This window comes from Lithobates pipiens, unplaced genomic scaffold (genome assembly GCF_037356315.1).
Source record: "Lithobates pipiens isolate NorthernLeopardFrog02 unplaced genomic scaffold, aLitPip1_a1.2 Scaffold_8, whole genome shotgun sequence".
Classification (NCBI taxonomy): Eukaryota; Metazoa; Chordata; class Amphibia; order Anura; family Ranidae; genus Lithobates; species Lithobates pipiens.
Window position 1 is genome coordinate 573,833,481 of NW_027507903.1, and position 27,192 is coordinate 573,860,672.

At 41.5% G+C, this 27,192-nt stretch overlaps 1 protein-coding gene across 3 annotated transcripts in view; it reads right to left on the bottom strand.

Annotated features, from left to right (window-relative positions):
* Positions 1–808: 808 nt before the first annotated feature.
* S1PR2 (sphingosine-1-phosphate receptor 2) overlaps positions 809–27,192 on the bottom strand; it is a 91,795-nt gene continuing 65,411 nt past the window's right edge. For all 3 annotated transcript variants that reach the window (XM_077470196.1, XM_077470194.1, XM_077470195.1), the window contains 2 exons: positions 10,851–10,949; positions 809–2,509 (listed from right to left, as the gene is read on the bottom strand). In XM_077470196.1, coding sequence (XP_077326322.1) covers positions 1,363–2,445 — 1,083 coding nt within the window. In that variant the 5' untranslated portion in view covers positions 2,446–2,509; positions 10,851–10,949 and the 3' untranslated portion in view covers positions 809–1,362. The remainder of the gene's footprint in view (positions 2,510–10,850; positions 10,950–27,192) is intronic.

The window sequence follows — 27,192 nt, forward strand, 5'->3', positions numbered from 1 at the left end:
AATAGACACAGTTTGAAATGCCTCTGAGATCATTAAAAGTTCATTGACAGGTGCAACTGGCCTGCTGATGACCTTCCTCTTCCTCTGACCTGCTTTTCCATAGGCTTGTATAGGATTACAAATCTAGTTTAAGCCAGCAAAAGCCTATTAACATAGGCCTCAATAGTTATTTTTGAGAAAGGCACGTTTGGTATTTCAAATGTTAGCTATTGAGACAGGTTGTGCACTATGGGATACGTAGCTTCACACCCTAAAAGATTTAGATATTTTTTTTGTTCCTCTGTCAGGAGGCTAACTTGAATATTTATTCCCACCTAAAATTTGGTAAGAGATTATGTTTAATGTGACAAACACATGCTACATTGATGTCTGCCAACAAGTGGCTGGAAGTACTGGTGGGCACAGGGACACAACTGTCCTGTCAAAGTTTATAACGTAACAAACTATGTTGGCCACAAAGATCATAATCATAATTTCTCTTGCACTAGCCATGGACATATAAGAACATACCTGTACAAAACGTAATGTGCCATATAGTACATGATTCCTAACAAAGCCAGGAAAAAGGCCCATCATTTTGGTGGCTTTTTATGTTGGCTCTTGGCATTTGTCCAGCCCTGTCGTAAGTGCAGTATGTTATCAGCCAGAATCGCTGTTCCTATAAATACCCAAAAAGTGCTTCTTGACAAGAACAGCATACAATTGATACCAATTTACTCTCTTCTCTTGTGGAAGAAAACAGTACATATTACCTATTGCATTTATGTGCCAGAAATACTGTTTCGTAGTCTTCTATACAGGAATCAAATGAGAAAACAGTACACTTTAATATTAACAGCTTGTGGGCTTCTGCAATTTTTTGCAACCTTCATAATAACAGGATTGCCTTCCTGTGTGGCACTTTATACTGCAATATATTTATGATGCTAAATGTCTTTTAACTTAGATCTGCATTCATTTAGGGAGTGCTGAGTCCTTTTTTTCTACCACATACAGAATAATTACTTTTATATCCTCTAAATAAAGTGCCTATAGGGACTTCACAATACTTACATAATTTTCACATTAAGCCTCTGTCATACTGGATTGTTCTGTAATGTATACAAAAGTAAACCAGAGTGCTGAATACTTTTGAGAACTTTCCCTTTACAGGACATAGCCCTCAAATCTGGCAGGTAACTGGGTTAAGCCAGAGATATGAGGAAATGTAATTAGACAACATAGAAATACCTTCCTGGCCAACTATTTTCTGATGGGTACCTTAGTCCAGACACCACATTTGTGGTTGTCACCTCATTTCAACCAACCCACCATCAGAATGTTGAGGTGTTTATATTCAGAAACCCCTGAACGGCAACTTTCTCACACAAATGTATTGCAGTCCTTTGTAATAGGTGAAGTGGGAAAATAGTGTTTTTGTGTGCAGCGTTCCAGGGAGCTAGAACTACGTATATGTAGCATACACCTGTCTGGAGTCTTTTTTCTGCGCAAACAGCTCCAGCAACAAAGAACCCTCAGAAACTCTCTTCTCATATCTTTGCTCCTCAAAGTGTAAATCATAGGGTTCAGTGCCGAATTCAAGGTGGCCAACCCAAAAAAGTAGTCAGCTTTGTAAAGAATGTTGCAGGATTTCACTTTGCATGACACATCCATGAGGAGAATAGTGAAGGCCGGTAGCCAACAGATAATAAAGACTCCAAGAACTATTGTAACTGTTTTTAGGAGGGCAAGAGTCTGTGGTGCTGCAATCTCAGCATGGCTGGATTTAACCACGCAATATATACGGACATAAAATATAACAATGGATAAAAGTATGGCGGTGAAGATAGTTACTACAAACAGAATGTACTTTTTGGCATATAAAGGAAAAACAAAGGAGCACTCTTCCAAGTTTCCAATACAGTTCCAGCCAATAATAGGTAAGCCCCCAATTACCATTGAGATAACCCAGCAAGCTCCAATCAAGAGGATCATCCTACAGTTCCTGTCACTGCTGTAGACCTTGACCTTTGTGATGGCTACATGTCTCTCAATAGCAATGGCCAACAGACTAAAGACTGATGCAGCCAAGGTTGTGAAAGCTGTGCCCTCGCGGATGAACCATGATACAGGAGTCAAGGTGAGGGTCCTTCTGCCAGAAAGCAAGATATTGGCAATGTAGGCGCATCCCGTAAGGAGGTCTGAAAATGCCAGATTTCCAATAAAGAAGAACATGGCAGAGTGGAACTTCTTGTTGCGCAATACGGCAATGAGGACAAGAATATTCTCCAGAATAATGATGCAGCAAATGATGATAAATATGATGGAAATTGCTGAAGGGTTGTCTTTATGTAGCCCCTTGGTGTAGTTATAATGTTCCAAAATCTTGGATACATTCAAGTATTGCTGATATATGCTCATCTTGGCAGTTGTGTTATGGCTGGTGTATGGAATTACACCCTGCATGGATCAGCGTTGAGCCATAAAAGGAACATTTAGTCCATTCTACGCTGAAAAATTCTTGGAGGGTCTGGAATAAAAAATATAAAGTAAAAGAGTTAGCAGGGTGACAGAGAAACAATTGCAAACTGGTTATACAGGACTGTAAATTAATGAGACGAACAACAGATTTGACTGTTTCTGGTAGTCATCTACAAAATGCCAATTTGTAATGTATTAGTTAAGCGTTTGCTATTGTGTCATCGCGTTGCCTTGCCTAACGCATGTGTGCTCGATTGTTTGACCACCATCACCCTGGTGTTCTTTCGACTTGTGGTGTGCTTGGTAGGGCTTGGGGGGTGTCTTTCTCTTCCCCTACATGACGTTTAGATTGGGCGCCTTGTCCACTGGCAGGTGCACATATATATGGGGGGTCCTTCTTTTTTCCCCTGTTTTCTTTTTGGCCATGCTCACAGCTGTGAACACCCTGGATGGATGTGATTCCATTAGGGGAAATAATGGTCACATTTAGGTACGATACGTTGTTGTATACAGTTTATTTGCCTTATTGGCATTTTGTGGTCCTTTACTTCTTTTTTCTTTTTTATATTTATACTCCTTTTCTTTTTCTTGGGGGATCCTACTGGTGTGCTTTGATTAGGCCTCCTCTTCACTTTCTGGAAGTTATTTTTAGTGCATTGCCTTTTGACCCCTCTCTTTGAGGAGCTCACATATATCTTTTACTTATTTGCCCCATATATTAGTTCACCTTTTTAGACCTTTTATTAGCTTTATCTTATATTTTACTTTCAGTCTTCCCTCTTATGATTGATACTTTGGCTTTCGCCACCATGTGTGGCCTCTGTGTTGTGGCTTCCTGCCCACTCTACAGCTCTCGGACAGAATGAGTCCCATGCTGTCCAGTACACTTCATTGTTCCTTACCAGGAAAGAACTTGAGATTTTGAAGTTTTTTAAAGCTGTTATTTTGTTGGGTGAGTTATGCCTTGGCTGGTTTGGCTATTGCTGTTGAAGGAACCTTTTTGAATAGTTCATTGTAAAAATTTCTGTTCTTTTTTCTGTTATACTGTATATATATATATATATATATATATATATATATATATATATATATATATATATATATATATAATCTATAGATAAATATATAAAATTGCTGATATGGCCTCTCACAAATACCCTATAAAATTAAATTTTCTCCTGAAGAAGTGAACTTTGTTTCACGAAATGTGTTGAGTGACAGGATATCAACTTTGATATGTATACATGGCAGTATGTAATTGTTTACTGTGTCCTGTGTTATGCTTCATGAAATCTACGTCACGGTTTTAACTTTTGTATGTGAATACAAATCAACATTTTTATATATAATTGTTGATTTGTTGATGTTTGGTGCAGCTTTTCAAAAGTCCCATGGGAAATTTCTTTGGTTAAGAGATCTCATTTTTGGGGACTGAGCCGCACCCTCATTCATCTACCAGGACCTTACTATGTAATAGTGGTTACTCTCAGTGATGTAGCCACTTACATGGGGACAGAGCCTGCAATAAAATCCGGATAAACATACTAAACCTTCCGTACTCTACTAGACAAACTTTCTTTATTGCTCCCTGTATTCACATTGGGGGAATTTCCCCTATTTCATGTTTTGTCTGACACCAGTCCAACAGACAGGAAGTGGGGACATTTTCCCTTACTAGACAAGAAATAAGGTAACGTCTCTCAAATGGCGACACAGCAATCTACCACTTTTGTATTCTAAATTAACATAAAGTTTTGGCTAAGCTTTAACCCAGAGGTCATTGTCCCCCAGATGCCCACTCCAATTTCAACAATTCCAGTATTCATTAGGTAATTTTGAAATAACCTTTTTAATAAACTTCCTGAAGATATCTTTGTTTTATAGGTTAACAAATAGACAAAAAAAGTGAAAAAAGATTTTTATTCATTTTATTTTTTTTAAATTGATTTTTTTTAACTGTGTTCCTTTTAATAAAATTTTAGGTCGTAGAAAAATGCCATTATAGCTGTGACTGACCTACCATTTTATTATAAACAAGGCCATGTCTCACATAGTGATTACATTACCAGGAACACTGCTCATTGTCAGTGACAGCCACGTCTCACAACTAGTAGTAAAGAGCATGTGGTAACTGTAAAGGGGGAATATAGATTAATGTTCTCTCTACATGAGGCTTTTAATGGGGAAGTGGTTAACACAGAGGAATAGAATGCTTCTAATTACTGGTGATTACAAGCGCCACAACTTTTTATGATTAAAGGGAGCAATAGACAGGTAGGTATATATCTGAAACTGGGGAAATATTTGGCTGTCCTTAAAGTGTCACTAAATCCACATCTTAAAAAACTATCAATAAATGGTGTATTACATTCTGTTCATACTGAGTCACTATGGGATTGGTTTTCTGTATTCTGCAAAAACCTGGTTGATCCTGCTGCTCTCTATCTCCACCTTCTGTGCAAATCCCCAATTCAGCTAGAGATTTTGCAGAGCAGTGTTGGCAGCTCCGCACATGCTCAGTTTTCAGTGAGATACTATGCTAAACATTTCCTCCCTATTACATCTGAGCAGCCCATGTGACAATAGAGTCATACATGTGGGTGTATACACAGTGCTAAATGACATCCCACTCTCCCCCTCCTCCTCCATGCCCATGTAGCTATTACATGTAGATTGATGGAGGCTTCACCTCCCTCTTATTCTAAGTCATAGGCTGGAGTTTTTTTTTTATAAAAATAAATACAGTGCCATCATCTGTATACAGAATATACATAATAGACAATCGAAGAGACAATATAAATTAAACAGTGTGTGTTTAGTATCACTTTAAGGTCCCTACCTCACAGTGGTTCTCAACTCAAAGTAATAGCGGTCCATACTGTACCTTTTGCTCCTTCACTCTGCTACATACCTATACAGATTTTTCAGACAGGTTGGAAAATGTTTGTGCTCTATCAAGCATTTCTGACTACTATGTTTATCATCTCCCCCCTAAGAGAGTAAAAAATGGTCCGGTGATCTTGAGTGATGCTTGAAGATAGAAGCATCACTTACCTAGCTGATTATTTTATAAGTAAATAGATGGTTTGTGTATTTACATATAAATAATATAGGAAAAGAAATGCATCTAAAATAGTATAAGGGCCTTTCACATGGGCTGTCCGATTAGGTCCGCCTGTCAGTTTTTCTGACGGACCTGATCCGACCCTCCCTTCACCCCATGGATAAGGGTGAGGCAAGTTGCAACCAAATAAGGTAATACGTGTATGGTGACTTCACCCCTATGGAGCAGCGGATGTTGGAGGTGACATGTCCGCTGACATCCACCACTATCTGATCCGATCCTGTCTGCTTATCCAGGCAGATGGTGGTCCTAATATCATCAGATGAAAACGGACAGGCAGTCTGTTTTCACCCGATCTGCCCATAGAGGAGAGCGGGACTGTGTCCCTCTCCCCTCTGCACAGTGAGCAGAGGCAGATTTGTCATCCGCCTGCTCAGCAGGGATCAGCGGATCAATCCTCTACTGAGCAAGCGGAGTCCTTCCAATGGAGGCGCCCATGTGAAAGGGGCCTAAAGTTTTACATTGAACTAGAAATAACCTTGGTAATTATTTACATGTACAAAACAGGCAAAAGGTGCTTTATAAAGTAATAGATACATTGCAAAAATTATACATAGTCAAAAGAAATCTGCACTGAAAATGTGGAGCAATGTGGAGGCAGGCATTACAAATGTCCATATAAAATGCTACTTGCCTTGCTGTCTCTGGTTTTAATACATTCCAAGTCACTTACCAGGAACACACATGCAAATTATGCCGCATACACACGATCGGAATTTCAGACAGCAAAAGACTGATAAGAGTTTTTCATCGGAAAATGCGACCGTGTGTATGCTCCATCGGAATTTAGCTGTCCGAATTTCCTCCAGCAAAAAATTTATAGCATGTTCTCAATTCTCCCAACGGAAATACCGATCCTGTGTATGCAATTCCGACACGCCAAAATGCACGCATGCTCAAATTCAACTATGAGATGGAAGCTATTGGCTATTGGGTATTGAACTTCCTTTTTCTAGACCCGTCGTACGTCACCGCGTTCTTGGCGGTCGAAATTTGGTGTGACCGTGTGTATGCAAGACAGCTTGAGCGGAATTCTGTCGGGAAAACCATCAGAGCTTTTTCCGACGAGTATTCCGATCGTGTGTACGTGGCATCCGAGAATCAAAATGAAGTCAGAACTCCTTATCTTGCACACTTGTTCTAGACTCCAGACTCAGAAAGTCTGGATGTGAGGACAGTGAGGGACAGTCTACTGCCAGAGCAAAGGGGAGTGGAGGATCGGTTAAGTAAAAGTGTTTTAAAAATCCCCCTAGACCAACCTTTCTCAACTCTCAACTTAACCAATCTTTTTAGCATGGAGGAACCCCTCAAATAATTTTCAGGTCTTAGGGAACCCTTACCAAAACCAATTAATTGGGGGTCAATGAGAAAAATACCCATTGCATGAGTGGTAAGTAGGAAGAATGCAACACTTACAGTGGTGGTCAGACTACCACCCTAAAGACAACTAAAAAGATCATTGTTGTCTTTCTGCTGGCTTTGCTAAGTGGGCTTGGTCCCGAAACTTTGCAGGCTCCATCAAATAGGAGGTCAATCAGCCACAGCTTAAACCCGAATTCCTACTCCTATGCCTATGGGATTATCTTGTTCTCTAATCGCTGGATATCCCCCTTACCTTGCTGCTGTCATCTTCTCTTTTTTTCTTTTTTTAAATCTCCTGCTCCTGGAGATTCCGGAAAGGGGCGGTGCTGCTGTGGATATGGGCGGGGCTTCAGCTGCAGGTCAGCTCTTCCTGTCGGCCGCACGGGCTCCTGGGATTGTTTTTTCAATTTCCCAGGAGTCTGTGTGGCGCCCATATCCCATATAGGAGATTATACGGGCGGTGCATGTTGGGACATTAGCAGCACAGTGTCCCGGAAGACAATGCCTGTGGGCTTCACATGCCCACAGGCAAAATGGAAAACGTCAGGAGAATTTTTTATAAAGCCTTTCTAATACCGAAAAACGTCAGGAAGACACTTAGCGAACATTAAAAAGTAAGTAACATAATTAGAAAACATTATTATTGCAATTAACCAGAAGAAAAAAAAAACAAACGGCGGTGGAACCCCGCTTTAAGGAACCCATAACAACCTCTGGAGGCACTCAAGGTTTTTTTAGAACCCTGGATGAGAATGGCTGCTCCAGACTAAATGAGCATTTAAAGTTGAAGTTTAGGTGAGGATTTTATAGAAAACTTACATTGGTCTAGATTTGACTAATGAAATTATGCATGTGCCTTATCTGTGGGATCCCTGTTGAAGATGAAGATCACTGTTGTACAGTGGTGTGAAAAAGTGTTTGCCCCTTCCTCATTTCCTGTTCCTTTGCATGTTTGTCACACTTAAGTGTTTCGGAACATCAAACCAATTTAAACAATAGTCAAGGACAACACAAGTAAACACAAAATGCAATTTGTAAATGAAGGTGTTTATTATTAAAGGTGAAAAAAAATCCAAACCATCATGGCCCTGTGTGAAAAAGTGATTGCCCCCCTTGTTAAAACATACTATAACTGTGGTTGTCCACACCTGAGTTCAATTTCTCTAGCCACACCCAGGCCTGATTATTGCCACACCTGTTCACAATCAAGGCATCACTTAAATAGGAGCTGCTTGACACAGTAAGGTCCACCAGAAGATCCTTAAAAGCTACACATCATGCCGAGACACAAAGAAATTCAGGAACAATTGAGAAAGAAAGTAATTGAGATCTATCAGTCTGGAAAGGGTTATAAAGCCATTTCCAAAGCTTTGGGAATCCAGCGAACCACAGTGAGAGCCATTATCCACAAATGGCGAAGACATGGAACAGTGGTGAACCTTCCCAGGAGTGGCCGGCCACCCAAAATTACCCCAAGAGCGCAGCGACGACTCATCCAAGAGGTCACAAAAGACCCCACAACAACGTCCAAGGAACTGCAGGCCTCACTTGCCTCAGTTAAGGTCAGCGTTCATGCCTCCACCATCAGGAAAAGACTGGGCAAAAATGGCCTGCATGGCAGAGTTCCAAGGAGAAAACCACTGCTGAGCAAAAAGAACATCAAAGCTCGTCTCAATTTCTCCACAACACATCTTGATGATCCCCAAGACTTTTGGGACAACATTCTGTGGACCGATGAGACAAAAGTGGAACTCTTTGGAAGGTGTGTGTCCAAGTATATCTGGCGTAGAAAGAAAACTGCATTTCATAAAAAGAACATTATACCAACAGTAAAATATGGTGGTGGTAGTGTGATGGTCTGGGGCTGTTTTGCTGCTTCAGGACCTGGAAGACTTGCCGTGATAAAAGGAACTATGAATTCTGCTGTCTACCAAGAGATCCTGAAGGAGAATGTCCGACCATCTGTTCGTGTACTCAAGCTGAAACGAACTTGGGTTCTGCAGCAGGACAATGATCCTAAACACACCAGCAAGTCCACCACCGAATGGCTGAAGAAAAACAAAATGAAGACTTTGGAGTGGCCTAGCCAAAGTCCTGACCTGAATCCTATTGAGATGTTGTGGTATGACCTTAAAAAGGCCGTTCATGCTCGAAAACCCTCTAATGTAACTGAATTAGGACAATTCTGCAAAGATGAGTGGGCCAAAATTCCTCCAGGACGCTGTAAAAGCCTCATTGCATGTTATCGCAAACGCTTGGTTGCAGTTGTTGCTGCTAAGGGTGGCCCAACCAGTTATTAGGTTTAGGGGGCAATCACTTTTTCACACAGGGCCATGATGGTTTGGATTTTTTTTCACCTTTAATAATAAACACCTTCATTTACAAATTGCATTTTGTGTTTACTTGTGTTGTCCTTGACTATTGTTTAAATTGGTTTGATGTTCCGAAACACTTAAGTGTGACAAACATGCAAAGGAACAGGAAATGAGGAAGGGGGCAAACACTTTTTCACACCACTGTAGGTGCCACTACTACAGTGATCGCTGCTGTCCTGCTGCATTGGTACCACTAAAGGTTGCCTATTCAGAATGGGCACCATTCACAGAACACCTTGCATTTTTCTCAACAAGTATAAGGTGTTCTCTGATTGGACAAAGTGGAGAGTTGGGGCAGTGACATAACAATCTCCACCTCGTCCAATCAGACAATGCCTTGTATTCATCGCGAAAATGTGAAGTGTTAAAATAGGGACTGTAGGTTTGTTCTTATGTTGAATCTGTTCGGAACAGGTACATTGTTTAAGTGTAGCTCCAGCCAAAAAAACTATTTTTAAGCTTTTTGGATAGCATAGGGAAGGGTTAACATCCCTGTAACATTTGTTTTGCTGTCTGTGCCCCTGTTCAGAAGATTTCACCTCACTTTCTGTCCTAAAGATGATTGGATTTAGAACATTTTGGGCTGTTGTGGAAACAAGGATTGGTGATAAAGCATCAGTGGAGACACCTTTTTCCCCATAATAACTGTAATGCCCCGTACACACGATCGGATTTTCCGACTGGAAATGTTGGATGTGAGCTTGTTGGCGGTAAATCCGACCGTGTGTATGTTCCATCGAAACATTTATTGTCGGACTTTCCGCCAAGAAATGTTGGCTAGCATGTTCTCAAATTTTCTGCCAATAAACGTTTGTTATCGGACTTTCCGATCGTGTGTTCACAAGTCCATCGGACAAAAGGCCAAAGTACAAACACACATGCTCGGAATCATTCAGTCTTGCAAAACTAGCGTTCGTAATGGCGATATCACGTGCGTGTAGTACGTTACTACGTCCGTAATTGTTAGCCAACATTTGTGTGACCGTGTGTATGCAAGACAAGTTGGAGTCAACATCCTTCGGACAAAATCCCGCGTTTTTGTTGTCGGAAAGTCCGCTTGTGTGTACGCGGCATTACAGGAGTGAATTTCCCTTCCTAGGGGGAGATTTCCTCTCACTTCCTATTGTCTCCCTCCGTTTGTAAGTAGGAGTCGTTTGTAAGTCAGATGTTTGTGACTAGGGGACCGCATGTAATGTAATTGTAACATGTAATTATACTGTTTATACATACTGTATGTGTATATATGTGTAATGGAATAGAATAAATACTGTATATTGTATATGAGGTATAAATATATTTAAGGGAGGTTGCATAAAATTCTAAACTATTTCCTAAAAATTTAACCCTTTCAGCAGTCCTTTCAAATGGCATTCAGTTAATTTGCTAATAAAAATGCTTAAATGGAGAGTGTATGCTCAATTGAGTTCGATGTAGTGAGTAGCTGTACCTATATGACCCATATAAAGAACTCACACTCACAAATACTCTTATTATCAGCTATGACAGTACATTGGCTTGCAGTGACTTACCTGTCATCGGTCTGCCTCCAAGGTGCGATGTGATGAGGTCTTGAGTAGGCAGCCTCCTTTCTACTGTACGTGGGTGAGCGAAATATCAGCCCACGCAACCTGCAAAGTGGAAATAGACATTTAATCAGACAACATCTACGGGGACTTCCTATTCTTTGGATACATGGTACGCTTCATTGCACTTTCTGGTAAAACCCCACACTCCGTCATTATCATAAACAGCTGTCACCACACATGTACAGTAGATTAGAACTTTTTAACAGTTTGTGTAGGACATGTGGTTTTTTTTTTCTTTTCTCTCGTTTTTATGATAAGCTCTGATCATACATCTCTGTGGGATAAGGCTTTCAGCAGAAGAGAAATCTCTTCCTAATACACATGAAGAATAAGTGTTGTGATGATCTCTGATTCTCAGACAGCTGGCAAGCATCTCACACATTCATTGCCAACCCAACCATAATGACAGGACTCGGTGCCCTGTTTGGGAATGACTCACAGGTACCAGGCTACCAGCTTCAACAGCATTGATCCTTAATGCTGAAGAATGCCTTTTAACTAAAAGAGGACAACAGTGACTCAGTGATTTTTTTCAGTGCAATAGGTTACAATTACAAGTGCTTACAACGTATGCAAGGGGAAAAAAAATTAAATAAAAAATACATTTATATATATATATATATATATATATATATATATATATATATATATATATATATATATATATATATATATATATATATATATATATATATATATGTGTATATGTATATGTGTGTATATATATATATATATATATATATATATATATATATATATATATATATATATATATATATATATATATATATAATAACAGTATATATGTATATATATATATATATATATATCTTATATATTCTCTGATTGGACAATGTGGAAAGAGCAACATAATAGGGGTTGATTTACCAAAACTTGAGTGTGCAAAATCTGGTGCAGCTCTGCATAGAAACCAATCAGCTTCTAGGTTCCGTTTTGTCAAAGCTTAACCACTTTCAGACCGGACCATTTTGCTGGCTTAAGACCAGAGCACTTTTTGCGATTTGGCACTGCGTCAATTTAGCTGACAATTGCACGGTCGTGCGACATGGCTCCCAAACAAAATTGACATCCATTTTTTCCCACAAATAGAGCTTTCTTTTGGTGGTATTTGATCACCCCTGCAGTTTTTTTTCTTTGCGCTATAAACAAAAAAAATCCCCCAAAAAATGTATAAAAAAACATTATTTTCCTCAGTTTAGGCCGATACGTATTCTTCTACATATTTTTAGTAAAAAAATTGCAATAAGCGATTATTGATTGGTTTGCGCAAAAGTTATAGCGTTTACAAAATAGGGGATAGTTTTATGGCATTTTTATTAATATATTTTTTTTTTTACTAGTAATGGCGGCGATCAGCGATTTTTATTGTGACTGTGACATTATGGCAGACACATCGGACATTTTTGACACATTTTTGGGACCATTGTCATTTATACAGCAATCAGTGCTATACAAATGCACTGATTCCTGTGTAAATGACACTGGCAGTGAAGGGGCTAACCAGGAAATGGCAGTGTAGGGGCGTGTTGCTAATTGTGGGGGGCATGGCTGTGTTTTACACATCATTGATCTCTGCTCCAATCACAGGGAGCTGAGATCAGTGTCACTGCTGCTGGCAGAACGGGGAGATGCTTGTTTCATGGGGATTCCTCCCCGTGAGACTATCGCGGGTATCCCCGCGCCAATCGAGTCCGCGGGACCCGCTATCCGACTCCGACTCATGGAGTCCCCACTGACATTAACTATGGGGCATACTTTCTTCCAGTGAAAGAAAGGTTAGAACACTATACCTCCCACGGACACCAAGGATGGGGCACTATTCCTATGCACTAACACCCAATGATGGGGTACTATTCCTCCCACTGACACCCAATGATGAGGCACTATTCTTTCCACAGACACCAACTATGGGGCGCTATGCCTCCCACTGACACCCAACGATGGGACATTATTCCTTCCACTGACACCCAATGATGAGGCATTATTCCTCCCACTGACACCCAACGATGGGGCACTAGGCCCCTGACTGACACCCAACAATGGGGCACTATTCCTCCCACTAATACCAATGATGGGGGCTCTATTGTGCTTTTTATTTTTGTCTCCATATCGAAAATGAAGAGGTTACTAAAGTTCCAAAAGTTCTCGTAAAACAGAATAAACATTTGGAAGAGATGTATTGTATTTTCAGAGGAAAATTGTATTGTATGTATTGTATTTTATGATTAAACGAAAATTGTACGATCTGGTACCATACGAGAATTGTTTTTGCGTGTTTCCTTTCGGATAATTTCGAATGATCAGATTATCGTAGGAAAGGGGTATTTTTCGTACGATTTTCTGATCCTGAGTACGGCCCTCCTAGGATCTGAGGGACAGTAAAATGGCCCTTTGTTTGGAAAGCTTGGAGACCCCTGCCTTAGAAGATAGTACAGCTCCCTGTATGTCTTTCATTTGTGTCCTAAATGGTTCACCTGGAATTATCTAGAATCACAAAATAATTTCTCTTCTATAGACCAACCCAATAAGCAACAGAAAGACACAAGGAGAAAGGTGTAGAAGGATGTGAAGTCTTGTTGCTGTAGTCTTGAGCTTTCATGGCCAACCTACAAATCTTCCTTTACATTATTTCTAAGTAAGCGATATCAGGGATCTTTTATCATAAGTAACATTCGTCAGTACGGAATGTTTAGCTTACATTGTAAGTGATCTTGGTTTATGCACATTTCTACATCCAGCAGAACAGCCTCCACATAAGATGACGGTTATTCAGGAAAGGAATTTGCTAGATAATGGACAATGTACCACATTTTAGGAGTTGTGCGGGAAATAGCTCTTCTGATAACGTCTTGTTGTATATACTTTACTCATGAACTGTTTGCTATGTTGCCGTAAGCATGTGTCCTCTTTAAAGTTTCCTGTAAAAAAATACTGTTTTCATGCACAGGCTGCTTCCATATCTAAGGCTTCATTGTATGGATGAATATTTGACATACTTTGAGATAAGCTCATGTAGGTAGGGGGATGTTGGTGGTAAGGGAGTCGGTCTATCTTGTACCCTAGCCTTTAGAATTAAGCAAAGACATGTTTTGGATGAAGTGCGGTTGGAACTTGCTAGGCTTTTGTTGTCGTGTCCCTGTTGGGGAGATTTGCTACCCTTCATTCATGTCAGGGTGAGATGTATGTCACCAGCTCATCAGGGCTTTCTAGAGCAAGCCCAAAGATTTATTTGGCAATCACATCATAGTTGCAAAAATGAAATTTTTGAGCCTCAAAGGACCCCTCCATGAGGCATATGACCAGTTTCCAGCTATTGGTTAATGCAGCACCCGCTTACAGCTACTTTCACGTGTGTGGTGGGATTATTATGCTTGGATTCTACATGTCATGGAGACACTGTGTACATTAGGGTTTGGGTAAGGTGTCACCAGAACAGGAAATGAGGGGCAGTCGCCCAATGGGGCATTGGCAGTGATAGGATTGTAGCCCTTCTCTACTCTATTCTTTCTCTTGGTGACAAGTCAGGAAGTGAGAGAAATGGTGTCATTTCATCATGGTACCCAAAAGTTGCTATAGACTTGAACTTGCTGAACTTGGACTGCAGATGACCTTTTATTTCTCAGGTTGTCACATGTATAATTTTGTAAATGCCTCTAGATTTTTTCAGTGTTCCCAGTGAGATCAGCCTTGAAACAGAGCAAGAATAAATGTGTATATACTGCCTCTTGTCATAGTTAGCGCTTTTTAGCTGTTCATTTTAGGCAGTAGCATACTTATCTTGCTATACAGTACTTGAGATCCACTGTTACAAAGGCATAACTAGAACATTCAGGACCCCAATGCAAGAAACCAAGAAGGGCCCCCTTGACCGTTGGGACCCTTTCCAATGGTCCCAGGTTCCCTTTCCTTCCCCTTAGGCCCAGGGTCCTTCCAACTGATCCGGGGGCCCTTTACTTCCATTGTGGGACCCGATGCGAGTCGCAGCACTACTAAACCCACAACAGTAAAATGAGTCTGTATAAGCAGTAACGCATGATTGTTATAATCACTGTGGAACCTAAAGGGTTAGTCCTTCGCATTGTGTAAAAAGGCTGTTTGATCTTGTCTTCTCTGATCCTCCCCCTTTTCCACTGTCCCCAATTTATCTGCTGCTAGAATAGAGCCTCGGAGGCACTCTGCACATGCTCAGTTTGATGTGTATTGCAAGAGAGTTTTTTTTTCTTGGGACTGTGCATGTGATCAGCACAGGGCCAATCAGCACTATCCAGACAGAGGGTTAGGGGCCATGACGCCTCATAGCACAATCAGAGGAGAATGAAAACGCCTCCTACAAGCTTTAACCAGTGCTCGGCTGCACACTGATAGAAGTCACAAAACTGCTATATACTGATGGTGAGAAAAGGCATTTAGCAGTTTATATTTAATAAAATAATGGAATTTCCATGTTCTGTGCACTGTGGGAGACCACATATAGTGAATGCAGAGTCCTGGGTTTAGTAATACTTTAAATCACAAAAGTTGCAAGCAGGTCGCAAGGAAATTGCAAGCAAGTTGCACAACTTTGGCGTCGCAGCAGTGTGAACCGAGTTCCACAGTTTGACCCCTTTACATGTTCCTCTTGCTGTCATGGTGGCGGAACGCCAGGTCCTGATTGCAAGTGTAACCTTTGCGACCTAGGTAGTTCCAGCACTACACTCTGTGACTCTTATGGCAGTAGGCACACCTCTCACCACTTGGTTCCAAAAATGTAACCAACCTGTTTAAATTTCACCCCAATAATATAACACCCTTTAGGCTGGGCTCACACTATTGCAAATTGGATGCGGGTTTCCCTGCATAAAAAAATTTGCATAGCAGGAGACTGTGACCAGCTCTCTATGGAGTCGGCTCACACATCCCCACAGCTTCTCTGGTGTGAATTTCACAGGAGCCCTGTGTGTCTTTTGGTCTGTTTCAGGTCCAAATTCAGGCTGAAATCAGACCTGAATCAGGGAATGGAGACGCACAGGACTCCTGCTGTGAGCTGCTGCGTTCTCCAGTGTGAACCCAGTCTGAAGGTTTGATGCAACATGCTTATTCTTAGATCTGCCCCCTTCAGCTCCCACCTGATAGATCTATCATGGGTTTCCCAAAATGTGACCTTGCCCATCATGAAGGATCCCATTATATGCAATGGTGCCCATTCACACCTGAGTGTCCTGTCAGGAATGTTCATGTTGGATGCAAAGACTTTCTTCTACCTTGTGTAGGCCAACAAGAACCTATATGACCCCAGTGATTCCCGTTACCAAAACTGTGGCAAGCGGCAGAGGGACTGTGAAGAAATTGGGCGTGAAGTTTTCCCAGACCGGTACATGTTCCAAAACTGGCCTCTCTTTTTTCCAGTGGATGGATCCAGTATCTTCACCTCTTCTTCTTCTCTTCGTCCTCTAACAACAATGCAGCAGTTGTTGCCAAGAAACCTTGTAAAGCGGACATGGCTCAGACCTCTGATAACACAAGACACCAAAATACTACATAGAACAACCAGGGACAATGACATATGGTATCACAGATATTCGTTTCCATTGGTCAGCAAAAAAAATTACAAAAACTTGAAAAGATAAAAATTTGAAAGCAAAAACACTTCAAAAATTGTCTGAGAAAAGCTCAAGCTCAGTGTAAATAGGTGCGTAGAGTGTAAGGCCGCGTACACACGCGGGGACTGTTCGCCCAACTTTGTTCGTCAAACAGTTTGAGCGGACAGTCCGCTCAAAATTAACATGGACGGACTTGGCCGCACACGACAAACGAACAGTCCGCTGAAACTTGCGTGATGACGTGAACGGCACGTACGACGGGACTAGAAATACCACGTCCTATACACTGCAATGCAACCTTCGCCGTGTAAATCCTTTCTGAGCATGCGCGGAACTTAGTTTGACGAACAAGCCTACACACGGGCGGACTGTCCGCTCAAACCAAGTTTCAGCGGACAGTTTTACGGAATTTCCGAAAAACGTTGTTCGTCAGACTGTCCGCTGAAACTGTCCGCTGAAGCCCACACACGAGCGGACTGTCCGCCGAAACACTGTTCAGCGGACAAAGTTGAGCGAACAGTCCCCGCGTGTGTACGCGGCCTAAGAATTGAGACAGTCCCTTCAAAATGAAGATGGATGAACAGAATGCAACTGGTACTATCCATAGTCCCCAGCTGTTTTGGGGCCAAATTAATCTGTCCTCCTTCAAGCTGAGTGGACACCTGAAGAAGAACCCCGAGCATGAAGTAAGCACAAAAGGAGGAGACTCTAGCCTGAAGCATCACGTGACCGCAGATTAAGAGAATTTAATTTCTTTTTTAAACCCAGCGTTCAGATAGAAGCAGTGGAAGAGGGGAATAGGTAGGGGGAAGGCTCCCCCAGAGTGGGGCTTTAAAGACCCACATTAGGTAGAAAAAAACTGACCCCATATCAACTGACTTTGGGGCAAAGCAATACATTAGTAATTGTACTTCTGTGACCCAAAAGAGAAGTTTGGCCAACCAAAATTGTTAGCCACACTTCTCTTTTAAATGTAGGCAGTGAAAATACCTGAAGTAGACTTGCATAGCTCCCAACTGTCCCTGATTTTGAGGGACTGTCCCTGATTTGGAACAAAGTCCCACTTTTCTCCTCATTTGTTCCTCATTCTGGTCTGATCTATTCAGTTGTATACAAAATACACTTTTTTTTGTCTTTCAAAACGTGTTTCACGATGGTAAACCTTTCATCCAATTAGTAATGATGGGTTTTACTTCCTCTTTATTTCCCTGAAAAGGTAAAGCATAGTAGCCCATTATGTGTCACTTACCTGACACTGAAGCCCTCGATGTCCCCATTGTCCCCACTAGCAGGGAGCGTCCATCTTTGCCCCTCTTCCTTCTGGGGCCACGAACTCCAGCTCTGTGACTGTTCGGAGTCGCGTGACGTCATTCCCACGCATGTGTGTGGGAGTCGCCACTCACGGCATGGCCCCTATTAGAAATGACATTGGCACATGCGCCGTAGTCATAGCACTCGTATTTTAGTAAATATCTCCTAAACTGTGGAGGTTTAGGAGATATTTCAAGCACCTACAGGTAAACCTTAATATAGGCTTACCTGTAGGTAAAATTGGCTGTACGGGGTGTACAAAGCCAGTATAAAGGAATACTAGTGGTAAAAAAAGCACTTGTAGGTTTAACTAATCATTTTTTTTGTTTGTAATCCTCCTTTAAGGGAGTGTGTCCTATGTCTACATAGTTTTGCTAATAGGTGTCCCTCGTTCCCATCTCAATAAGTTGGGGGGTATGGACTTGTAATTAGCATCTTGCAATCCTCACACTGCAGATCTAACACTGGGAGAGCAAGAAGTGGCAAAAGGAGTCAAAAATTAAATGTGCTGCAGTGCTCATGTGCTAACAAGGCATACGCTGAAAGGAGGAGAGAGCAGAGTGACAGTCTGCGGCTTCTCCTTCACTGTCCAGTCACAGGCTGGGGGTGGGACAAGACCCCCTAAGTGTTAGGAAGGGTTCACAATGGTGCGATGTGGGAAACCCTGCAAATCCTGTGCGGGTTCCCACCTGATTCGCAGACAATTCACACTGACATCTGCGAACCGCTACGGGTGTCAATGTAAAGTTACTAACACCCCCAGATCGGATCACAGTGTGAATTGTGAAATGGCATAGGAATCGGATTACTTGGGTGTGAACACCCATGCAATTCGATTCCAGTGCAGACCAAAAAAGGATCTTGAACCATTTTGGTCTGAATATGATGCAAATTCAGCCATACAATCTGTATGGCTAAATTCGCATTGCACCGGCATCACATGTGTTCTGCACAGCAAATTGCCAGACAGGTAAAACAGCTCTGATACATAGGCATATATATATATATATATATATATATATATGCATTTCAGAATTTTCATGTGTATTTAGCTGTTTGTCTGGAGTTCAGCTTTATTAAAAAAAAAGTTAAATGCGCTAGATAAGACTATACCAGAGCCTGAGTTAGCATGCAAACTAACCCCAACATTTACAGGATGATGAAAAGATAAAGGAGTTTGTGATATAAATCGACAATACACAGAGACAGAGATTACCCGAGATCTCACCCAGGTGCTCTGCCTACATGACAAATGAATCCCATCTACTCTGAGCAGTTATGTAGGATACACACTATAAGAAATTCGAGCAAACGATCATCCGATTTTCCTCCTTGTTGCACAGCAAATCAGAGCCAATGAGTGAAAATTCAAAGGCTTTTAGTCTGTTGTTTATTGTTTCTGATCATACACAGTTTTTCTTTTCCGATCTTTCTTGTGCGAAAATCATACGAAAACGGTACACATTAAACGAAAATCGTTCGTTCTTTTCCCATACGAGAAAAAGTCTGGAGTTTATCCCGTCGGGAATTTTCATCTGAAAATTTGGAATTAGCTGTCGAAAGTTGTACGAAAGTTCTTTGGACAAAAATCCTCGCCCGATTTTCTTATAGTGCAGGGATATGCAATTAGCGGACCTCCAGATGTTGCAGAACTACAAGTCCCATGAGGCATAGCAAGACTCTCAACCACAAGCATGACACCCAGAGGCATGATGGGACTTGTAGTTTTGCAATAGCTAGAGGTCCGCTAATTGCATATCCCTGTTATAGTGTGTATGAGCCTTAAGTCTCCCTTGGCTAAGTGACAGGAAGGGGAATTTACTGCAGTGGTGACTGCTGCTCAGTGTCACAGAGACTTTGTTAGTAATTTATTTAAAAAATGTCTTCACAATCATCCATCACAGAGATGTATCATATAGCTGAAATCTATAGCTATGCTGGAACCCGCACAGGAAAACATTGCAGCCAATTTATAACAACCGAAGCGGAGAAATAACTGACGTTCACAGCAACCAATCCATGCCCCGCTTTAACCCCTTAAAGTATTTTGTATAGGGAAGTTTTTTATTATTTATAAAGGTCAGGTTTTTCTTGCCGTGTTCCCACCAGGGAGATTCGTAAAGCCGAGTTCTGTTAAAAAAAAAAGGTCAGCAGCTACAAATACTGCAGTTGCTGACTTTTAATAAACGGACACTTACCTGTCCCAGGGTCCATCAATATGGGGGAGAAAAGCCCCCGCTCCTCTTCCCCTCCGCTCTGCAGCACTGTAAGGCCCCTTTCACACATGCGGACGATATGTCCGTATTTCATCCATCCGTTTGCGGATGAAATACGGGCATACATTCATCCCTATGGGATAGCGGGTGTCTGCGGATGAACATCCGCAGACATCCGATTTCGTCGGCCTCCCACTGTCCGATTCTGCAGACAGAGGAAAATCCTATTTTTCTATCCGTCTGCAGAGCGGATCGGATGAAGACGGACAGACGGTCCGTGCTCATCCGATCCCTATAGAGGAGAGCGGAGATCTGACAGTCCCTGCACAGTGTTCGGAGACCGCCCTGTCCGCCGCCGGCTCAGCGGGGACAACGGAGCAATCCCCGCTGAGCGAGCGGATCATCACGGGGCGGATCATTACTGATCCGTCCTGTGTGAAAGTGGCCTAAGTGTGGGCGCCCGGCTGTGGCTCCCCCCCCCCAAAAAAAAATTACATGCCAAACGTGGCAGGGGGTCACCTCCCTTAAAGTGAAAGTTCCATTCCGTTTTTGGGTGGATCTCTGCTTTAAGCCGAGTGTGTGTACACAAGTCTGTCGGACAACAGTCCAAAGTACAAACACGCATGCTCGGAAGCAAGGACAAGCTGGAAGCAGTCGGTCTTGTAAACTAGCGTTAGTAATGGAGAATTAATAATTGTGACTTGGCAAATTATGAAACCTCGAAATGCAGCACACATTCTCTTCTTCTTTAATGGGATTAAAGTAAGGGTCTCCAATTTTTATAAATAAAGGGCCAATTTACTGTCCTTTAGACTTTAGGGAGGCTGGATTGTGGTCAGTGGGAGTACAAAATCCTCCAGCATCAGTGGTGCTAAACAAAGCCCCATCACTAGTATTAGTGGGTAGAATGTGCCCCATCGTTGGCATTTGTGGAAGAAATTATGCTCCATCAGTGAGGAATTGTACTCCAAGGGCCAACAAAGTAAGAGGTCACAGTTTGGAGACCACTGCCTAAAAGCATATCTAAAGAAGAAACTTTTTTTTAAAGTTTTGGATAGAGTATAGAGGAGTTAGAACACATGTCAGGTTTTCATGTCTGTCTGTGCCCCCTTTAAGGCACATCACCCTCTCCATTTGTCCTGTCTACAGTTATCACCAAAAGTGAAAATAATTTTTGGCTGACACAGAAATAGAGGGGAAATCATCCAATGGAAACACTATTTCAGGTAAGGGCTTTCCTCTCACTACATGTTTTGGCTGTGGGACACAGTGAAGGGAAATCTTGCCAATAGGACACAAATGGTACAAAAATACTGACAGGGGTTATAACCCCCCCCCCCCCCTCTCTCACCCCAATATGGAAAAAAGTTCTCCTGGTTCCAACATGGCATCATACATGTAGTAGTGGTGCCAAGAAAGGAAAATGACGGTAAGTATTTGATAAAATTTTCCATTTTCCTGTAGCCCATATGGAAGCATACTACCACACGTATGCTACAATGGATTAGCACCAGGAAAATAAAATGATGGTGAGTATTTCATACAATGTTCCATTGTGCCTTTAGTTCTACTTTAACACTGCCTCTTGGGATAACTGGGCAGTGGGCACTTAAATTCCTGCAAGACTACATCTCAGCCCATTGCAGGAGGGCATCCTCATGAGAATTTGAGTAGCCATGGAGGAAGCCGTGAGGAGCATTGCCTCCAACTACACCTTTCAGAAGCCAGGACACAGTGTATAGATTTTGTTTTATTTTCAGTTTGTTTGGGTGGTGGGGGGCTGGCAGGGAAGTGGACCCCTCATTTGCGTTAAAGTAAATCTTGATCTTAAATTAAACCTTTCACGGGAAAAATATGGGGCCTACTATAATTTGTTCCTTGGCTGGAGGGTGGCGTGGTCCATCAGCCGTCACCTAAATGTGACAAAGACGTTTTGGCATCCTTACACTGATCTGGTAGATTAGGCCGGATCTGACAATGTGTTGACATGCGGTAAAACCAGCTACATCAGCTGGTCAGCCCCATCTTTGCATTTAGAATGTGTGGGATGGAAAATCCGGTTATGCACTGATTGTATCTGGCGCTGTAGTATGTCGTATGTAGTCATTGTTTCTGCACAGTCCGGAAGGTAAAGAAAACGTTCCATAGAAATGATCTATAAAAGATCAGCTTCATGCAAATAATGTTATCAGTGTTTAAAATAAAAAATAACTTGTCTCTATGTATAACGTTTGATTATATATGTACAGGAGAACATTTATATTTACTCATGGCTCTGCTTTTTGCTATGGAGTGGCACATAGCGGGGGGGGGGGGGGGGGATTTACTAAACTGGAGAGTGCAAAATCTGGTGAAGCTCTGCATAGAAACCAATCAGCTTCCAGGTATTATTGTAAAAGTTGAATTGAACAAACTGAGGTTAGAAGCTGATTGGCTACCATATACAGCTGTACCAGATTCTGAGTGCCCCAGTTTTAGGAAATCCCCCACAAATGGGTGCTTTACTGCTCATTCTCACAATGCCAATCTATGAGCTGGCACTCGTGCTCTCTCCATGTGACTAATATTCTTTTGCGCCAACTGTAAAGCCCCATTCACATGGGCATTCCATGATTACACGGATCAAAAATGGACTGCAATGTATCATTATGGGTGGTTGGATGTAAGTGGACATGCGTCTGCCTAAATCTGCCCACATCTGGGTTTGTTGAGGTTCATCAGCCCAAATGAAATCAGTTTGCATCCAGTTCCACCTGTAGGGATCAAAAGAGGAAAAATTGGGACACACACAAATGTCACATATATGACATTTCAGATCCGACTCAGCAGAGGACAACGGTCATGCTGCCCATCTCCTTTAAACCCAACTTGTCGCTTACACACTGTCCTTGGTGGTGCATCATTATTCCCTAGTTTATGCAGACAGTATTCCCTGTCTGCATAAACTAGGGGGGACTTCAGAAAGGGTGGGAGGGCGACACTTCCACTTTGACAGCTTCCCGACTACCTCGCGCAGATATGCTGCGGCAGAAGGGGGCACGTACGCAGATTAATGTACCTGTACGTTGCCCTTTAAGAGGCGGCTTGCGTGGCTACCGTGATCGTGGGTCCCGCAGACTCGATGTCCGCGGGCATACCCGTGATTGTCTCATGGTGAGGAAGAACAGTGAGATGCTAATGTAAACAAGCATCTCCCCATCCTGCCTAATGACACTGTCACTGATCACAGCTCCCTTTAATCGGGATCAATGACATGTCACACACAGCCCTTCCCCCCACAGTTAGAATCACTCCCTAGGACACACTTAACACCTACAAGCCACCTAGTTGTTAACCCCTTCACTGACCTTGACATTTTTACAATAATCAATGCAATTTTTTAGCATTGATCGCTGTATTAATGCTAATGGTCCCAAAAATGTGTCAAAATTGCCCGATGTGTCCACCATGTTGCAGTCACTATGAAAATCACAGATCGCCGCCATTACTAGTAAAAAAAATAAATTAGCAATAAAAATGCCATAAAACTATCCCCTATTTTGTAGACGCTATAACTTTTGCGCAAACCAATCAATAAAAGCTAATTTTTTATATATTTTTTGGGGATATTTATTAAAGCAAAAAATAATGCGTTTTTTTTCAAAATTGTCGCTATTTTTTTGTTTATAGCGCAAAAAATAAAAACCGCAGAGGTGATCAAATACCACCAAAAGAAAGCTCTATTTGTGGGAAAAAAAGGACGTCAATTTTGTTTGGGAGCCCCATAGCACGGCTGCGCAATTGTCAGTTAAAGTGACGCAGTGCCGAATCGCAAAAAGTGCTCTGGTCAGGAAGGGGGTAAATTCTTCTGGGGCTGAAGTGGTTACGTTTCTATACCTTCTATGCCTTTTAATTCCACCTGCAGATGGAGGATTATTATTACACATTATTATATGGGAATGTCAACAGTTTACGCAGTGCTTTATAAGTCCATTCATTAGAATAGGGAGCCTGAGAACGGATGTGATGTTGGGATTGTGGCTGCATTAAAGCTCAACTAAGCTCTGTCAATCAACATCAAGGATTTTTCACCCTTATGCTGCTAGAATTAATAAATAGATAGGATGGTATATTATATTTACTTGTTTAAAACTTCTTTGTATGTAAATATGATTCTGTTAAAATGTAATGATGTCAGTAACCCATAAGCCCCCGAAGACATCAGATGAAACATACCTAGGTCGGGTTCTTGTGGTGGCGTCATAATTTTTTGCTCACGATCTTGGCATTTCTGGCCACTTCTACCATCTTTTAGCTGTGTCTCCTGCTGTGTACTAAGCATTGTTTCTATGCACTACTGGTTGGCACTTCTCAAATGTGAGTGTATGTTTTTTATTCTTCAATAAAATATATTTTTTTAGTTTTTCATGATGATGTCTATTTATGTTTAAAAAAAATTCTGTGCAAATGTCTGAACCTTCACCAGTAATCCCTGTATTGTGTCTAATAGGTTTACATTTCCTATTTTATATCCTATGATCATCAGCTCCATCTATATACCTCAAATCAGAAATTTACATTATGGCCATTAGATGGAGCTAATGATCATAGGAAATAAGCATAGTCACCGAATACAGAGATTATTTGTGACGGCTGTTTGAATGCACAGCAGTTTTTTGTTTTTGTTTTTTTATAAATGAACCCCAAGGAGAAGCTTGCATTTTTATTTTTGACCATATTGTATCAGAAGAGGAAGCAAACCTATATGTGAATTTCTATGACGCTGAGCCATAACATTGGTTATCATAAGAGCTTTGTGACTTTCCTAAAAAATAGAGGTCAGACCAAAATGGTGAGCTGCCTTCCATAGTTGGAGTACACAAGTTATCTTTGAGCATGGATGGTAGAGAATCAAGATATAAGAATCAACCATGTATATAATACATTTTCACAATTGTTGTTATATAGTCACTGGAAAAGGTGAGATTGTTGTGTATAAATTCCTTATATATCACATATAGGTTTCTATTTACTAAAGCTGCAGAGTGCAAAATCAGTCTCACTTCTGCATAGAAACCAATCAGCTTCTAACCCCAGCTTGTTCAATTAAAGGGGAGGTCCACCCTAAAAAAAAAAAATGCATAAAAAGTCTCCAAAAAAAAAAAGTTTCACTTATCAGAAATGGCTGTTGCTAGGCAGATCGTCCTAATCTGCCGCTTCCTATTCGGGGGTGATCTTGGGTCTTCTCCTTCTCGCGTTGTCTTCTGGGGAATAGGGCGCTGTGTGTTGTGGGAACTGTGTGTGTGTTCCAAAACACAGCGCGCCCCATTCACAAAACGCTGCGCGACTCGGGCATGTGCAGTAGGAAATGGGCACTGAAGCTGTAAGGCTCCACTGCCTGTTTCCCTTACTTTGAATGGAGGCACCGGGACACGAGAGCAGAGGGATGGGTCAGCCTCGGGCGGCCGACATCGCGGACACCCTGGAAAGGTAAGCGCTTATTAAAAGTCAGCAGCTACAATGTTTGTAGCTGCTGACTTTTAAATATTTTTTTTTTTTTTTTTGCTGGCCCACCACTTTAAAGCAATTGTATAGTCATTTTTTTAACTTTTACCTACAGGTAAGCCTATAATAAGGCTTACCTGTAGGTAAAAAAAATATCTCCTAAACCTGTACGGTTTAGGAGATATTCCCCTCACAATGCGCCACTGACTGCAGCGGCACATGCGCACAAGGGGATTCTCGGCTGAAAGTCCGGCAGACGCCGGACCCTGCCGGAAAGAAATCTCCCGCGCGCATGCGAGGGAGTGACGATATCGCGGCTCCGGCCAATCACAGCGCCGGAGCAATACCCGGAAGACATGCCGAGGGAACATGTCAGCTCCCTCGGCGTGGATCGGGCCCGATGTCGGAGCCTCGTTCTAAGGTAAGTATTTCATAATGAGCTAGTATGCGGTGCAGGTCAAAAAAAAAAACTAAAAAATTTCAGCAGGATAGTGTGTATGGGGCTTTACTGTATATATTTTTTATTTATATGTAACAATTTTATTGTATATTTTTGTTATTTATATGTTACAATTTTATTTTATTTTCACTTGTGGTTCTTCTTAAAAGCTCAGTGTTCCTCAGGCTTACACATCTTTTACCTGCATAAGAGGATCCTGTGGTGACAGCAGTTTGTAAGTATAATCTACATTGTTGCAGACTACTTTCTTTTTCTCCTAATTGTTACAGCAAAGATACTTTCAATACAACATAAGTTTGTTATTGTGGTGTCTCTATGACACTATAGTATCAAACTGGCTGTGGAAACAAGTTATTATTTGGCATGAATAAACAGTGGGATCCAAGGTGAAGAGCGTGGTGTGCTTTATAATATAGAAAGTAGACATGTGCACTGCCGAAAAATTTGTTTAGTTTTTGCTTTCGTTTTCTTTTTTTTGGGTCATTCATTATGATTGAAATCATATTGCGTTATTTCGAATAAATTTGTAACTTCGGAAAAATCCGAATTCGTTATGTTCCATTCGTTTAGATGCTGTATTTGTAAATTAGTAAATTCGTAAATTAGATAATTAGTAAATTCGTAAATTCAATAATTAGTAAATTCGTAAATTTGAACAATCATGAATCCAAGATTTCAAAAATCCAAAAAAATAACTAACTTACTAATAATAACCAACTATTAAATTACAGGTATTGGAATTTCTTTTCAAATTTGTCTGTTTATGAACTTAACAAATACAGGTGGTCCAATTTCATCCGACAGCCCATATAGAACAGCAGGCTGTGTCCGTGTCAGCTCTGCATCAGCGGAACGGACACGGACCAGTCAGCCTCCTTCTCAGTGCAAAGATCCTCTGCTGAGCGAAGGGATACCCTGGCAGACTCTGCCAGTGTGAAATGGGCATTCGCTTTCTTTTTTTCCCCTCTGTTTTTGGTGATCTGACCAGGAAAAACACATCCTATGTAAGGCCTCATTCACACCTTGGCATTTTGGGATCACAGGAAAGTCACTGCGATTCTGCCCAAACAGAATGAACAGGTCAGTCGGCATGTGATTAGCAAACTTGGGCAGAATCGCAGTGATTCCACCCACGATTCCAAATTGACAGGTGTAAATGGGGCCTAAGGCTAGGTTTCCACTAGTACAAATTTTCATGCGAGTTGGGACTGAAA